Raw genomic sequence first — 18,728 nt, forward strand, 5'->3', positions numbered from 1 at the left:
AGCAAAATGTTGATGATATACCAAGAGAGAACTGACCACTCCAACAGTCAGCTATATGTATTTATATATGAAAATGTCAGACAAGGAGAATAAGAGCTCAATACCACATTGGTAGATAAAGATACTTTATTTATGTGTTAAGGTTACCATTGATTTCATGTTAAGAAAACATCTTAACAAATTCTCCATAGGATAGGTTTGAAAACTTGTTACAATATTTTCTTCACATGAAACCAATGGTAGCCTTAATACACAAAGTATCTCTGTATCTATCTATCTGTCCATCTATCTATCATTTGAATCAAGGTATTTTACTTGCTGCCAGAATAAGAAGGTTAACACACATTCCATATCTTGTTATTTTTCCTAAACCAAAGTTTTGATTTCAAGTTTGAATTTACCTGAAGAAAACCTTTTTTCATGATGTAATCAATGTATTCGTCAATAAAAAATACATCCAAAACAGCTGTAATGAATTTCAGCTCATCCATGTTCTTTCTTTATGGATATATATCATCATCATCATCATCATCGTTTAACGTCCGTTTTCCATGCTAGCATGGGTTGGATGGTTCAACCATGGTCTGGGAAGCCAGGAGGCTGCACCAGGCTTTAGTCTGATCTGGCAGTGTTTCTACAGCTGGATGCCCTTCCTAATACCAACCACTCCTGTCACCAGCCTTCACCTGTTTTCAAATAAGGTAATATTTTCTCATGACCAGATATACTTTCAAGAAGATTAGAAATAATGGACACCATTTGCACAATGCTAACATGATACTTGTTTACAACTATCCCATGACGTTAAGGCAAGGAGACAGTAGTACACACACATGCACATACTCATATATATATATATATCCATGCTAGCATGGAAAACGGACGCTAAACGACGATGATGATGATGATGATGATATATATATGTGTGTGTATATACACTACTATGACAGGTTTCTTTCAGTTTCCATCTACTAAATCCACTCACAAGGCCATGACCAGCCTGGTGCTCTACAGTGGAAATGATCCTGAAACAATGTGGCTGTGAAGCAAGCGTCTTACCACACAGCCATACATGTGCCTCTCTCTCTCTCTCTCTCCATTGTATATATACTTACAACTCACATATCATGCATATATGTGTAAATATATATTTGTGTGTGTGTGTTTGCGTGTGTGTGTTGTGTGTGTGTGTTGTGTGTGTTATCCCTCTATTTCATTTATAACTATAAAACTGATTCATGTGTACATTGATCGTTTTAATATTAATATATATATAAATTATATACACGTTGCTGATGAGGATGAAGATGGCAATGAGAGTGACAATGACAAGAATGATGATGATGATGCGAGAACATATGTATATTGATTTTAAAACAATCAATGTAATAATGAATCAGTTTTACATTTATTTATGTGATAAATAGTATAAAAAAATAATAAAAGTACATAAAACTTTTGAATAAACATTTTAACAATATAAAACTTTGTTGATGTAGTCAGTATGTTATTGTATGGTATGAGTCATTCAGCAGCTTGACTTTTCAATATATTATGTCAAAAACACCAAGCCATTTTTGTGTTGGTTTTTGGTGTTTTATTGTCGACATTAGCTAAAAGTAACTTTTTTTTTTTTTTAATATTTATTTACCTTAGAATGCGTATTAATGTATTATTCAACTATATGGTTTTCAGCTGTTAAGTAATTCAAAATGAAAATATTTTAACAAATATGTTGATTTGTGATGATAAAACGATATCGGTTCTGAACGTTTGTTCGTGTATAGAACCTTTATGAAACAGTATATTTATTTTTGTCTGTGAGTTGAAATTCACAACTGTTATTACCGTGTTTGTAAGCTTTGGCATGCTCTAATATATTCCAGACAATGTCATGATTTCTCTCAATGTTATTTTGCACAGAGCATATGTATTTTGATAAATATATGTCCAAAGATTTTTCAAACACCTAAAAGATAATATATCTAAGTTGATATCTCTTTAAAAAAAAAAAAATGAAGAATCACAATTTAAGGTGAAGTAGTGACATAGGTTACATGAAAACTTGGCTATGGGGTTAAGAAGCTCTCTTTGCAATCATGTGGTTTTGGGCTCAGTACTATTGCATGACACTTTGTGCAATTGTTTTCTAACATTAACTCTGGTCTGAGCAATATCTTGTGAGGGAACATGGTAGACAGAAACTGTGTCGAAGCCTGTCACATACACACACACACACACACCACACACACACACACACACACACACACATATGTAAGATAAATAAATATGTGTATGTTTGTGTTTGCCCACCACCACTACCATTGCTTAACAACCTGTATTGGTTCATTTACATCTCCATAACTTGGCAGTTCAGCAAAAGAAATGTTAAACTAAGTAACAGGCTTGAGTACTGGACTCAATTTTTTTCACTAAGCCCTGCAAAGTGGTGCACCAGCATGGTCACAGTCCAAGTGCATACGTGCATGCATGTAGGTATACATGTGTATATGGTCATATGTTTCTTTTTCTTTTATAATAGAATTTTTCTGAGAAATAAGGAGTTAGTTTCTGACAAATAAACAAAGCTCCATTACTGGAATTTTGATAGAAAAAACAACAATGTGTATTAAAAGTTGAATTTGAGAAAAGTCTTGCATATTTTCACTGTTCTATTGTATTTATAAAGTGCTTGTTAGCTGATAGCTTTCTTTATTTGAATATCCTAGCTTTTCCAGTTTGTTACTTAGATATTCACTAACATAACATTAACTGGGATAAATGGGAATATGCATTTAAGGTAGAGGAACTGCAGGTTTCAATATGGCTGTTGATAAATATTTGAGAGAGATGTTCTCATCTAAAGTGCAGCTATCCTCTATAACGGTGCAAAAATTTTCGCTTTAGTCCAAAATAACAATATCAGGCCTGTTGTTTTGTTTTTTTTTCACTTGATTGAAGTTTCGATGACTATGTGCCACCAATATTCTTAGGCCTATAATTCTCTACCATGGTAATGATTTTATTATTGGTTACAAGATTGGTTCATGCTGTGGCAAGTCAGTTTGGTAGGTCAATTTGTCCTTCTGTTATCCTTTAAAATATATTCATTAATGTCTTTCTATAAAATGTGATCATTTATCAGTAGCCAATTATGAGGTCTCTTCATAGTGTCTCCCCATAGTGCAACTTCCTCACAGCTTTCCTAACAGATTCATTATTGATTGTATAGATTTTACTGTTGATTTTGGTACTACATTCTTGCTTTATTGTGTCTAACCATCTTACATTCTGATGAAAATCCTTACTTCCATTCCAAATCGTAGACAAAAATTATTAGAGATTTTCCTGAAAGATGGCTCTTTTCATTATGATATTATTTTTCTTCATCCTCCTATATACAGTTTGCAGACTGGAAGGAAATTTGTGGTATAAATCGGCTTTTTAATATTTTTTTCAATAGTAGTGTTTTTCACTTTGGGTCTTGAGTTCATGTTTCAAAGTTATTGATTTTAGAGTAGCATCTTGATTTTTATTAATTTTTCCAAGAGATGATGTTCATGTATTTTAAGCTTACCATTTGTCATACACTTCATGCTGGCATTTAACTGTGTAATTCCATTGTGTAAGATTGCTTTCTTCTAGTTTTAGTACTATCTATCAGAGATTGTTATGTTGGACTGCATCAATTTGTGTGTGTGTCTGTGTGAATGTTTACAATCTGCAGAGAACTGCACTACAGATGGTAGCACCCTCCATATGCAGTTGAACTACAACCAGTGATATCTGGTGACATTTCCTACCAACAAATAATCTGCTCACTTTGTGTTTTCTAATTCCTCTATAATTAAAACGGTAAGAGTTGGCAACAGCAAGATCATCTATCTGTAAAACTTTTTGCCTCAAGTACTTTCCCATATAACCCTTATTAGCCTAGAAAAAAAATGTCTGTAGAATGCACAAGTAGATATATCATGCAATGTTAGATATTAGTGAAATGACACCTATTCTGCACTGCTGGTTTGCTGACAAATTACAATGAAATAAGCCATCTCATTGCAGAAGTAAATGTTTGTATAGCCAATGAATATGTATACTTAATTTAAGAGCAGCAACTATGACTGGTATAAGTATTAGAACACATACCCAGTAAGAAGGAGATAAGTGGTTCAATTATGATCCTTATTTATTACAAGTGTTTTAATTAAAATTCTAACCATTACTTTATTATCATATAGGTGCAGGTATGGCTGTGTGGTAAGATGCTTGTTTCTCAACCAGATGGTTTTGGTTCAGTCCCACAGTGTGGTACCTTGAGCAAGTGTCCTTGTGAGAGGATTTGGTAGATGGAAGCTGAAAGAAGCCTGTTGTGTATATGTATACACAAACATCTATATCCCTGCCATCATTTGATAACCTATGCTGGTGTGTTTATGTCCCTATAATTACTTAGTGGTTCAGCAAAAGAGCCCGATAAAATAAGTACTGGGTTTACAAAGAATAAGTCCTGGGATAGATTTCTTTGACTAAAACCTTTTAAGGTGGTGCTCCAGCATGGCTGCAGTTGAATGACTGAAACAAGTAAAATAAAAACGAATATGCATATGTAGAGCAAGCAGTTGACCAATACATCCTGAGAGAAAAATAAATGGTGGCAATTCACTGTGTTTCTAGGAAGAACATTTTAATTTAACATTATTACCAGTTACCTAATTGCCTCAGGGTTTCTTGTTCGTCTAAGAGAGAATAAGTTGACATAATTGATGTGTGAATCATTAAACGGTCAATGAGAAATAAACTTGTAGCAATGAGGAATACAAAATGATATTAATGAATAGTAAATATTTCCAACAAGCAGGGGAGATAATTCTGAGCTTGTTTGGGCATTATTTTCATCTCATCAGTGAAGTATATTCTACATCATAATTGCCAATGTAGTATAAAAATACAAAAAGTTCAAAGAATGGAGTAAACGTTATGCATTGAACAAGAAGAGAAGTTTAATGTCTTGTTTCACACAGAATTCTTCAACGCAAAGAGAAAGAGAGAAACTGTTTACTTGTGTTACTGGAATAAATAGATTTGGATTATTAAGAGTAGTTAAGTTCCAGATCAGTGTTCATAATTTTTTGTTTTACTGCTTCTTTTATTGCATCAAGAACAGGATACTTATAACAGGCAATATGTGATGGCTGATGTGTGTACAACAACCCATTTTGTGCATTTTACTCATTATGCACATTCTGTCATCACCGGCTGAATATTTTGCTTTCCTTTGTGGGCTTCCCATCAAATGCATGTGTATGTGCATAAGCGTGTACAGTCGCATATGTGATCATAAAAAAAAGGAGAAAAACTTTGGAGGAAAACTCAATATGTATTTCATTGTAATACTTTAACAAATATGATTTTGTTGATTTTAAACCTACATATACATGCATACATTTCCCCACCATTTATGGATACTTATGTGTGAGTATATGTATATGTGTATATATATATATATATATATATATATATATATATATATAAGTATATAAAGTATATAAATACATTATATATATGTATATATATTTTTATTTATATATATAAATATACATGTGTATATGTTTATATGTATATATAAATATGTATACAGACACACACTTGTCTGATGTGCATTTATGCTATATCTATACATCCATCTATCCATCCATCCACACACACACACATGCACGCACACACACACACATATATATTTAGAGAGAGAGACAGGTGTGTGTTTATATCAGGAAGAATAACTTCAAAGTGACATGTTTACTATCTCCAGATCATAATATCAGTTTTCCTTTTTCAATTTATCTTATTTTATTCTTGAATTCTCCTCATTTCTGTAAACTAATATATGATATTATTCAATAGCATTCTTCTTACACATACCTACATGCATGTAAGCATACATGGGCATATGTTTGTCCATGTATGTATGTATCTATGCATGTATGTATGTATGTATGTGTGTGTATGTATGGGAGCATGTGCTTGTATGTGTGTTTATAGTGAAATGCATATATACTCTCTTAAAAATTTAGGCTTGCGCATGCACATTCGCTTTAACACATTTGCATTTATGCATGCATATTTCTACCCCATCCCCACCTCTCTCTCCTCCCTCTCTTTTTCTCATTAAGCATACACAAACTACCTTTCTGAAATAAACACACACTTTTCATGCTTTCATTTTCATGCATGTATGTACATATGCTCTTTTGCATATTCACATTTTATAAACATAACTTTCTGTCTGTCACTCTCCCTTTATCTATCTCATCCTTTCTCATCCCACTGCCCCCCTCTCTCTCTCTCTCTATCTATCTATCTATCTCCCACACACCTTTATTGGTTATAGTATATTGTCCAACTAAACTAACCATATCACTGTTTACTGGCTATTTATTGTGTTGCATTAAAGAATGTCACATTATATTGAATGTTGTCATAAAACCTTGAGATCTATAACAACAGAATCACACACACATATATATATATATTTTTGTTATTCTTTCGGAATATATATATTTTTTTTCAATATTCTGAAAAACAAAACAATAAATATATATATATAAAGAAATATAAAAAAAAAGCAATCGAAAACAAAAATCAATGCAAAAAAAATGTCAAAAACAAAATCAATATTCAAACATGAAAGATCAAGTACCAAACCTAAAAGCAATATAAAAGAAATACTCTTAAACTTTTCAACTAACAACCTCCACCAATCTCATCCTTATAGAAGTATCGAAACAAATGTGCGCACACGCACACACACACACATACAAAGAAAAAAAACAACAACAAGCAAAAAATAAAAGAGTAAAAGAATATAAGACCAAGAATATCTGCAAAATATTCTCTGATAACCAGTATACTTATCTTCAACTAACATCAACAGACATTAACATCATTGTAGATATTTCAAAGACAGAAAACTTAACACATTGAAGAGGAGGAGGAGGAGGAGGAGGAGGAGGAAGGTGGGGGTTATAGATAGAAGAGAGCATAAGATACAATAAATATATCTAAAACACACTACCGGTACCGTTCACAATACCTTGATATTTCCCCCAAGCAAAATAATGGCCTGAACAAAAAATATATAAGATAATGTAGAAATTAATAAGACCCCCATCCCACTCACCCACTCTCATGGATTTATGTCAAACCCATACTTTGATGAAATAGAATAAAAAATTTTTCAAAGTCACAAATTCTACAGTTCATTTGAAACATGGAAATCAGGTGACCCCACTGGTGCCTGTGCCATATAAAAAGCACCTATGCTGGTGTCACATGAAAAGAACCAGTGCTGGTGCCACGAAAAAAGCACTTGTGTTGGTGCCTTGTAAAAAGCACCAGTGCTGGTCCCACATATTCAGCACCTGTGATGGAGCCACATAAAAAACACCCAGTACACTCTGTAAAGTGGTTGGTATTAGGAAGGAAAACCATTCGTACAAACCATGCTAAAACAGACAGTTGAAGCCTGGTGCAACCCTCTGGCTTGCCAGCTCTTGTCAAACCATCCAACGCATGTTACTATGGATAATGGTTGTTAAATGATGATGAGAATGATGATGAATCTTTAAGAGGTGACCCAGCCTTTAAGAGGTGACCCATTGGATTATCCAATATTAAATAGACTCATCATTGTCAATTTACGTAAATGTTTGATGCTAGCATGGATTTAATGATTTGACAAGGATCTGAGGAATCCAACGATTGCATCATACTCTGATATCTGCTTTGGGATTGTTCCTATGGCTGGATACCCTCCCTAATACCAACCACTTTACAACATGCAATAAACCTCGACATGGTGACTCAGCCTGCTAGAATTAACAGCCAGTTCTCTTCCAAATGACACACTACCATCCTAAAAAGGAAAAGACATATTGGATAAAGTAATCCTAGATATACTTTCCATAAATGAAGATACTTTGATCCCAGAGCTGTTTGATTTGTGTAGGTTCAACTGTGTCTCAAAGACTACAACAACTCTACATCCTATATCATGAATATCCAGAAGCTGATGTAGTATTAAACTGTGAGACTAGTGGTCTTGAGTTCCAATCTACTGCTGGTATTTTGCTATATATTTAAACAGTAGTTTTAATTATCCTGAGTGTCAATCAGTCTAGCTTTCAGGAACAGATGCTAGATTATCTAGGAATATTACCTAAAGTCAGTCTTGTAATTTAGCTCAAAGTCATTTTCAGATGAACAAATCTGTAATCAAAGGCACTGAAATTGTATTATGTCAGTTGGAGATATTTAGGGTTGCATTATCCAAAATCTCCTTTCTTTACTTAAGATAGTAAGGTTGAGAGAAATTTAGCTGCTATTTCAAGCAAGTTGAGCGTCCATGTTGAGATTCTCTTCTTGGCTTGTGCCACCTTAAATAGGATTGTGTACCAAGAAAATTGCTGAACACTTTGCTGATCAACTTTTTTCTTTATTTGATGAGCCTGAAGCAAGGGCTGGTGCCCATGACCTTTGCAGCAGCCTCCCCACACACCTCTCCAAGACCACTGAGCTTGATGCTGTTAATGTTCAGGTTAAACTGTTGCAGATCAACACCTGCAGGAAAGACAAGACTAGAGAAAAGTTTCCAGAGAGGCACTGTTCTGAGGAGGAAGGATTGGATTGGGAATAATGGTTAGTGCAGAGGACTAAACTCAACAATAGTAATGAGAGTTGGAGGAAAGACAAATGGGTCAAAGGTGACTGTGTGGAGGAGTTACAAGATCAACCAGCTCTGAGAAATAGAATGTCAAATATGCTTAAATTGTATTTCTCTGTACTAGACATTTTCAACCCCTGATTACTATGCCGAGCACACATGTGTGTTTTACATATGATATCCAAGTGTACCACGAGTGTTTAAAACGAATCAGAAAATGCCAGATTATTTAGGAAACTAAAGTGTTTTAATGCTCCACACTTGTGCATATGTATTCCCTTGTAGCAAAGTACAATTTATACATCCATCACTGTTTTAAAACATATGTAATTCTCTTTTTGTTTTTATATATGAAATAAACCTTTTAGAAAGCTTATGTTATTCCATAACTCTTTTCAATGCCTCATTTAGAATGCCATGAATTGAAAAATGCTGAAAATCGCTGTTCTATGCCATTTAAAGAAGCATGCATATAAGAACTCTTATTCTTTATTCTTCTTGTCATCTAACATGCTTCCATTCCTGGATTTGTACTAAACAATCATTCTTCTTTATGTTCATAAATCATCAGTTTAAACCAACAATAGAGCTGCAAAATAATCAAAAGGATCTGCAACATGACCATTCAACCGGCTAGAAAAAACAATTAAATCTCCCTTAAACCATACCCTACCAATGCAAAAAAGGAAGCAGAGGATACATCGAATTACATAGTCATGAAAATATAGTTGGATGGTTATGATTTTTAAATTTTTGATTATAGGTCTACTGGATAAATGTTGTCTAGGACTAAACAACAATGATATTAGCATGCACACACACACACACATGTACCAGTTGAATATTCCCACCAAATATTTTTTTAAAATATCCCTAAACATAGGCGCAGGAGTGGCTGTGTGGTAAGTAGCTTGCTTACCATCCACATGGTTCCAGGTTCAGTCCCACTGCGTGACACCTTGGGCAAGTGTCTTCTACTATAGCCTCGGATCAACCAAAGCCTTATGAGTGGATTTGGTAGACGGAAACTGAAAGAAGCCCATGTATGTATATGTTTGCGTGTCTGTATTTGTCCCCCCCCCCAACATTGCCTGACAACCAATGCTGGTGTGTTTACATCCCTGTAACTTAGTGGTTCAGCAAAAGAGATCGATAGAATAAGTACTAGGCTTACAAAGAATAAGTCCTGGGGTTGATTTGTTCAACTAAAGGCGGTGCTCCAGCATGGCCACAGTCAAATGACTGAAACAAATAAAAGAGTAGCCAGCAAACTTTCATAATTATACTGCTTACCTACAAGTTAAGTAATAGAGATGATGCACACTTGCACGCACACACACACACAGTGTTTATTACAGGTAGCATTTTCTAAAGGATCTAGCTTTTCTTCTTTTCAGCTATATGAATTGGAACATATTTAATTAAATGTTTGGGCAGAAAACAGAGTGACTTAGAAACAAATGACTTATGGTTTGACATCCAGTTACCTCATGGATCCATCATTCCATTTAATAACCTCATATTAGCAATATTCATTATTGGTTGCTTACCTGCTCTACTATTATTACTACAGCCCTTTCTTCCTCTTTTGCTGTATCTACTGTTGCTATTACACCTGCTAAATAACTATATAAAAGGTTTCCCCATTGGCTCGTTTCATTGCTATTGTATGATTAGATTTATTGGTGATGTTATTAATGTATATATTATTGCAAAGTTTCTATTTCTTTCCACAGAATACTTAATAAAAGATTAAAAATAATTCGCCCTCCAGCAGGAGTGGCAAGATATAAAATGGTACGTCACCAAAAAAGAAAACCTGCAAGCTGGGCAAAACGGTGAGTACTATGATATTTTTTTTTTATCTTTTACTTGTTTCTGTCATTGTACTGTGGCCATGCTGAGATATTTCCAAGAAAGTTCATGTGGTAAAATGTGACCCTAGTACATATTTCTTTTTTTAGGTTGATTACTTATTTTATCAGTCTCTTTTGATGATCTGCTAATTATAAACAAACCATTATGTCTTTCTATGGTGTGTATCCTTATATGCACATGTGCTTTTGTCTGTTTTTATTTATTTGTGTGTGTGTGTGTGTGTGTACATGTGTCTATGTTAAAGTTAACATGTGAACCCACATACCTAAGACGAAATGGAAAGAAAAAAGAAAAATAGATAAATAAGTAAATAAATAAAATAAAAGAAGAAAGAAGAAACTAAATAAAGTGCACAGATACAAACAATATAGTAAGCAAACCCACACACACACACAAGACACACATAAAAAACACATAAACACGCATCCATTCCCTCAGATTTATTTAGCTATTGATTCATTTACAAAACAACTTTCCTGCTACTGACATGGACTATAAACTTTTATGATACCATGAAATTGTAATATCTTCACTAATTTCTTAGTCATGATTAGCAAAAGCGAAACTGGTTGACAATGTAAATATTTTATTTCATAAAAAAAAACGTATAAACTCTGTTCAATTTTCTTCTTATATTTTTCACTATATATATATCTGTTTCTGCATGCGTGTGTTATATAATTTCTTTTTTTATAGTATGTTCTCTCCCTTGATACTAGCATAATCCAACACCGAATCTTATACCCAGATGTATACAATGGCTTACAGGTCTGAAGAACAATAAACATAGGTAACGAAGGGAGATTTGTAATTGTTGTTTAATTCAGGTCTCTTTTGATCAAGCAGACATATGACCATCCTGTCTTAATTACAGGCAAAGTATCCAGAACCGTATCATTCAATGTGTCCTTCCTTTCCTGAAATAGGATTGTGCGGTCTGATGGAAATTTAGCTGCTATAATTAGTAAGTCCAATAACCACATGGAAACTGCCTATTAGTGTTGTTGCTATTGTTTGTTGTTGTTGTTGCTGCTCCTCAGATCTAGGTCATCTCTGATTGAACAAACTAGTTGTAACTGTTCAATCTCTTTTAGTGTATCAAGAACTACATCATCTAATGCATCCTTCTTTCTTTGATAGGGTAGAAATTGAGAAATTTGGCTGTGACTTCTTGCAAGCTGAGTGACCACATAGAGACTCTTTTTTGGGCTCAATTTAGCATTGTAATATTTTCTGATGTAACAGTGGTTTTTATTATTTCATTTTACTTATTTCTTGGAAATAGATAGTTAGATAGATAGATAGATAGATAGATAGATAGATAGATAGATAGATAGATTGAGAGAGAGGAGAAAGAGACAGACAGATAGACAGATAGAGAGATTACAAATGAGAGAGAGAGTGATGCTAGAATTATTCCTTATGAGGACAGTGTGCCAACATGGCTACACTGACTGACACTAGCAGAAAATAAAAGAATATAGATTGCCTCGAGCAGTATTTTACAGAGTGGCAATACAGATATGTGGGGGTCAAACTAGTATAGTGAACCGTTCATTAGAAGTGTCATACATTATCAATTTATAAAGATTGGTCTTACTGGAAGCTAGTCCAATGGGAATTGGGAGATAATTTCAGTAGAGCATTATAATTATGTACTTAAGTGCAATATTAGAAATAAATATATATGCACAGAAACACACACACACGCACGCACACACACACATGAATGCGTTTGTATGCAAGCAGACTTACACAGTGTGTGTTTGTGTGTGCATGCATGTATGTATGTATATATGCGACACTTTATTTCACATTGCTCCAGTTCACTCAGCTGTAGAAGTGAGTTGCTGTAGAGTCAATGGTGCCAAGCTGTATTGGCCTTTGCTTTTTCTTTAGATAACATTGATGGTGTGGAGAGGGAAAGCTGGTATGCATGGGCGACTGTTGGTTTTCCATAAACAACCTTGCCTGGACTTGTGCCTTGGAGGGGAACTTTCACGGTGCAATCCCAAGGTCATTCATGACTGAAGTGGGTATTATATACATCATCATCATTTAATGTCGGCTTTCCATGCTGGCATGGGTTTGACTGAGGACTGGCAAATCAGGTGGCTGCGCCAGACTCCAATCTGTTCTGGCAAGGTTTCTACAGCTGGATGCCCTTTCTAATACCAACCACTTCAAGAGTGTACTAGGTGCTTTTTACGTGCCACTGGCACAGGGGCCAGTCAGGTGGCAATAGTATCAACTGTATTCAAATAGTACATTTTACATGCCACCGGCATGGGAACCAGTCAAGTGGCACTGGTATCAACCATGCACGAATGGTGCTTTTTATGTGTCATCAGCATGGGAGCCAATCAAGCAGCACTGGCATCGATCACTCTCAGATGGTGCTTTTTATGTGCTACTGGCATGGGAGCCAGCCAGGCGGCACTGGCATTGACCATGCTGAAATGGTGCTTTTTATGTGCCACCAGCACAGGAGTCAGCCAGGTTGCACAGGCATCGACCATTCTTGGATGGTGCTTTTTATGTGCCATCAGCACAGGAGCCAGTCAAGTGACATTGGCATCAACCATACTTGAATGGAACTTTTTATGTGCCACCAGCATGGGAGCCAGTCAGGCAGCACTGGCATCAGCCACACTCAAATGGTGCTTTTTATGTTCCACACATGCGTGTGCACATGTGCACACACACACACACACACAAAAGAATCAACTGAAAAGTTCAGAGGCTGATCAAGATACTCTCATGGAACGTGACCAAATGAGGTTTATGTTTTTAACGTAGACCACCTTCCAGTCCACTCACTTTTGCTCTCTGCGCTACAATGCTTGGTGAAGGAGCTTTCATTCTGTTGGTCAAAAAAGTAATCAACAGCAGATGTGACATCATCATCACTGTGATGCCCTCGAAAATGGATGGTATAAGTGACCTTTTACTTGAAAAACAAGTGTTAGCAAAAGGGAGAGCTTCCATCTGCCAGACAATGTCTTAGTAATATATCCATCTAACTCATGCTAGCATGGAAATCTTTTAGCTTAGTGCCCTCGAAAATGGATGGTATAAGTGATCCTTTACTTGAAAAACAAGTGTTAGCAACAGGAAGAGCTTCCATCTGCCAGACAATGTCTTAGTAATATATCCATCTAACTCATGCTAGCAGAGTTGGAAAGGCAGACATATGAACAAACAAATGAAAGAGTGTAATTTATTCATTTGAGGATCAATTACTTCTTTTTAGAAATACTGAGCATTAAAAACAACCCATATCAGACTGTGATATGTGTATATTATAAACAACAGGATTGAGAGCAATATTTACTTTCTATTTCATGCCATCAAAAACATATGAGAATCAATATTCTCTTCCGTCAAATTTAAAGACTATATACCATCATATAAAATCTGTACAGCCACAAGAAAATACCATTAGGAACTAAAATATATTTGGTTAAAAAAAGTTATCCATCATAGTTAACTGACATCAAAATAAAAGAGAGTAGAAGCAATTAACATGAGTGATTTAAAAACTGTAAAAAGTGAATACAGAAACCAATGTTATACCTTACAAGTACATTTTGACAAAATCCTTTGAATATTGTGGTATTTAATTTACCATTTCAAATTAACGTGATCCATAAATGAGATGAATTTTAGAAAACCAAAAAATAATTAAGAGTGAAAAACGACCAAAATCATTAAAGAGACTTTGAACAAATGCCCAATTACTTTCAAACAATATATCAACCCTGACAGCAAAAACTGCAGAAGTTAAAATTGTGGAATTTGTATTTAGTGTACTTGAAGGTTCAGCATTCTATTTTAAGAAAAAAAAAGAAAATTTTGAAAAAAATATTTACATCACATGACTTCTCTAGTTCATGTTAACCTTTATAATACCAACCCAGCTGAAACCATCTCTGGCTCTTAAGTACAAATATCTTGTTTTCAAAAGTTCTGAATTAAAATCTTCCACCAAACCTCAGTTACAATTTATGTTTCTAATACTATCTTAATGATAACTAAGTCATTTTATTAAATTGTTTGTTATATTTAAAATTAATTGAAAGAAACACAGAGCATCTCAACAGTTAAAATCTATGTCTGGGAGACTAAGTTAGACCAAAGTTAGTCCAACAGCAGTTAGTACCTTTATCCTTCTCTCCTGTACTGTCAATTATCATTCTATTTCATTCTGTCACCAATACTCTTGCTCTTTTTCTCCAGCATGTCCTAGGACTCAGTGAAGGTATGTGGCCTAGTGGTTAGGATGTTTGCCTCACAACCTTCTGGTCGTGAGTTCGATTCCTGGTGGCGTGTTGTATCCTTGAGCAAGACACTTTATTTCATGTTTCTCCAATCCACCCAGCTGGCAAAAATGGGTGGTACCTATAATTCAGAGGGCCGACCTTGTTGAACTCTTTGTCACACTGAATCTCTTTAAGAACTACCTTATGAATACACATGTCTGTGGAGTGCTCAGCCACTTGCATGTTAAGTTTATGAGCAGGCGGTTCCAAGGATCAAATCAACTAGAATATTCATCATTGTAGTTGACAGACTGCCTGGCTTCGGACACTATTATCAATCTATTTTCTGGGTCATATTGTACCTCTGTCATCACCCTATTCTGTACATCAGGGGTCTCCAACTGCTTGGTCATGGACCAATAACAGGCCATGGATCATTTGGAACCAGGTCACACAGAAAGAATAAATTTTTCAATTCATTTCTATTTTATTGACTATCGCAATACACAGAGTGTGTTTGCATTATATATGTAATATATATATATCTCAAGAAGACCTGTCCTCCACAGCATAAGTGTTAAGGTCACTTTCGCTGATGAAGAGAATTGATCTGCAAGAGCCCTGTGCCAGTGTCATGTAAAAAGCACTCATGCCAGCACCACATAAAAGTACTTGTGCCAGTGCCACGTTAAAAGCACCCGGCACACAATTTAACCCTTTCGTTACCAACCCGGCCAAAACTGGCTCTGGCTCTGTAATACAAATGTCATGTTTTCATAAGTTTTGCATTAAAATATACCACCAAACCTTAGTCACAATTTATGTTCATAATACTTGCTGAATGATAACTAAGTTATTTTACTAAATTCTTTGTTATATTTAAAATAATTGAAAGAAACACAGAGCATCTCAAAATAAATACAGTAACGAAAGGGTTAAAGTAGTGGATGCTGAGAAGGGCATCCAGCCAAAGAAACGAAGCTAAATCAGACTGGAACGTGGTGCAGCTCTCCTGCTTGTCAGCTCTGGTCAAACTGTCCAACCCATGCCAGCATGGAAAACTGATGTTAAGGGATGATGATGATGATGATGACAATGACAATGTCGTCATATATTGCAGTACTCCACAACCTTTTTCCACTTACAGTACACTTATATTCTTTTCAAAGTTCAACAGCACTCCTGAATTTAAAATATAACCAAAAGTATAGGGAAAAAATTATATTCAGGCTACACTACGGCACACCTGATATCATCTCATGGCACATCAGTATGTCAAGGCAAACTGGTTGCAGAACACTGGTCTATTGTGTATGTAATATTATGCACATTATTGTATTTTGTTGTATCCTGGTCTTTGGAAAAATTTTCTTATACAAAACTGGTTTGCAAAAATGGTTACCCATCTTAGATAACAGTGCGCGCCAATCATTCATTCCTTATTACACATCCTTCTTATCACTTACCTCTATAATACAGGCTTCTCTTTTTTTATGTTTCTATCACTCATGCATGTCACTCTCTGAAGAGATTGCAGAGTGAATAGAGAGGAAGAGTTGCAAAGTCCTTTTGGTAATGTTGAGGACATGGCTACATCTCTAATGCTGTTGCCATGAAAAATAATCACTCAGTACACTCTCTAAAATGGTTAGTGTTATGAAAGGCATGCAGTCATAGAAACCGAGCCGAAAATGAAACACATGAGCAAAATGCAGTCCTCCTATTCATTTGGGTGAACACTATCTGCAAATACATGCTAACTCTAACTGTGACAACATTTACAACCTGTGCAAGCATAGAAAATGGACTTAAAAAAAATGATGTGATGATGATATATGTATGTGCCTGTGTGTTTATATATATGTGTGTGTGTGTGTACACATTTGCAAGGCATTAAGAACATTTTTATGTAGTCGCTTCAAATCGCTTCTTACTCTTTAAAAAAAAAATTTCACATTGCAATATGTAGTTTTAACTAGATATGTTGACTGAAAAAAATATATAAATAAAAAAACATAAAAAAATAATAATAAGATATGATAGTTACTGCTAGAACACTATTAATCACATCTCTGCTTGATAAAATCTGGCTTGGGGCTAACCAAAAATAACTACAAACACACAGATACACAGACACAAAGACATACACACACACAAATATACACACACACAAATACACACAAGCACATACATGATCACTCATATTCACGCTCTCTCTCTCTCTCTCAAACATACATGTGTGTATGATTAGCAAGAAGTAAGAAAAATAGCTACAAGAATTAGTTTTGACTAGTCATATCATTTTGTTTCAGCTGATTGGCCTTAATTTTAAAATATGTATGAGCAAATTAGTATCTGTAGCTCATTTTCAGACCCAGACAGCTCACAGAAAATATTGTCTAGACCAGACACATTTTTATCCTTCATCTTTTACCCTTTTATTTGTTTCAGTCAGTGGATCATAGCCATGCTGGGGCATCAGGCATTACCTTGAAGAGTTTTAGTCAGAAAAAGTACTTATGTATTTTTTGTTTTATTTTTTAAGTTTAGTTTTATTTTTTAAGTCTCTTTTGCCGAACTGCTAAGGTACACGGTTGAAAATAAAACAGCGCTCATTGTCAAGCAGTGGGGAGGGAAGTGACAAACACAAACACAAAGACACATACACATACACACACACATATATATGATGAGCTTCTGCAGTGTCTATCTACCAAATTCACTCACAAGGCATTAGTCATCCTAGGGATGTAGTGGATGACACATATGCAAAGTGCTGTACAGTGGGACTGAACCTGAAACCATATGATTGCAAAGTGAGCTTTTTCACCACAGATATACCTGCACTTGAAAATACTTATTTTCATTTTTATTATTTATTGCATTAGCAAGTGGCAAGGTGGCAGAAATGTTACCACGCCAGGTGAAATGCTTAGCAGTATTTCGGTTGTCTTTACGATCTGAGTTCAAATTCTGCCAAGGTCGACTTTGCCTTTCATCCTTTCAGGGTCGATAAATTAAGTACCAATTGCGTACTGGGGTTGATCTAATTGACTGGCCCCCTCCCCCAAAATTTCAGGCCTTGTGCCTAGACTAGAAAAGATTATTTATTGGATTAGCTGCGACATTATCCTTTGCAGCTTCTAAGGAGCTGATGAAACCCTTTTAAACAGTTACAAATCAACAGCTGTCACAAAATATCTGCAGGGGGTAACTTCAGAATACCAAAATTTTAGGGAGAAAGGATAGAGTACTAATATTCTAGAAAGTAAGGATTAAGCATAGAGGTCTGTTATGTAGTTGGTGGTGGGTGGATGCAACATAATGACAAGAAGAGTCAAGAGTATTTGATTAGTGGTGGCAGGAGACCAGCCATCCTCAAGTAATTGGAAACTACTGTAATAACAGTTGAGAAGAGCAAAAATACAGGAAACTACAACTGTAGGCCAAAGGCTGAAGTTTGTTGGTCAGTGAGTAATAGTTAACTTTCCTTTAATCCTTAGATGACAGCACTGATCTATTGGCCGAAAAGTCAAATGACAAAGAAGATTGTATTAGTTAATTCAGTTTCCTACAAGTATATATATAGTTTTATATATATAAAGTAATTCCTTTATTTTTTAATTTTTTTTTTTTAAATAAGTGCATGCCTTCTATAGGGCTTTTGAAAAGGGCTCCATCCGAAATCCGCCGAAACTACACCTGATTATATATACACTTTAGATGAGTTGTAGTGCACCTGAGCACTGTACACAATTATTATTATTATTATTATTATTATTATTATTATATTATTATTATTATATCTTGGCACAGAAAATCCAAATGAGGCTTCATCTCCAAAAGGTTAAACTGTAACCTAGGGTGTG

General features: G+C 35.1%; 1 protein-coding gene across 1 annotated transcript in view; it reads left to right on the forward strand.

Annotated features, from left to right (window-relative positions):
• The window catches only part of LOC115210886 (beta-1,4-N-acetylgalactosaminyltransferase bre-4), a 969,826-nt gene that overhangs the window by 878,885 nt on the left and 72,213 nt on the right, over positions 1 to 18,728 (forward strand). Inside the window, exon 4 of the mRNA XM_029779657.2 lies at positions 10,456 to 10,557. Within this exon, the coding sequence (XP_029635517.2) occupies positions 10,456 to 10,557 (102 nt within the window). The remainder of the gene's footprint in view (positions 1 to 10,455; positions 10,558 to 18,728) is intronic.

Source organism: Octopus sinensis, linkage group LG4 (assembly GCF_006345805.1).
Source record: "Octopus sinensis linkage group LG4, ASM634580v1, whole genome shotgun sequence".
Classification (NCBI taxonomy): domain Eukaryota; kingdom Metazoa; phylum Mollusca; class Cephalopoda; order Octopoda; family Octopodidae; genus Octopus; species Octopus sinensis.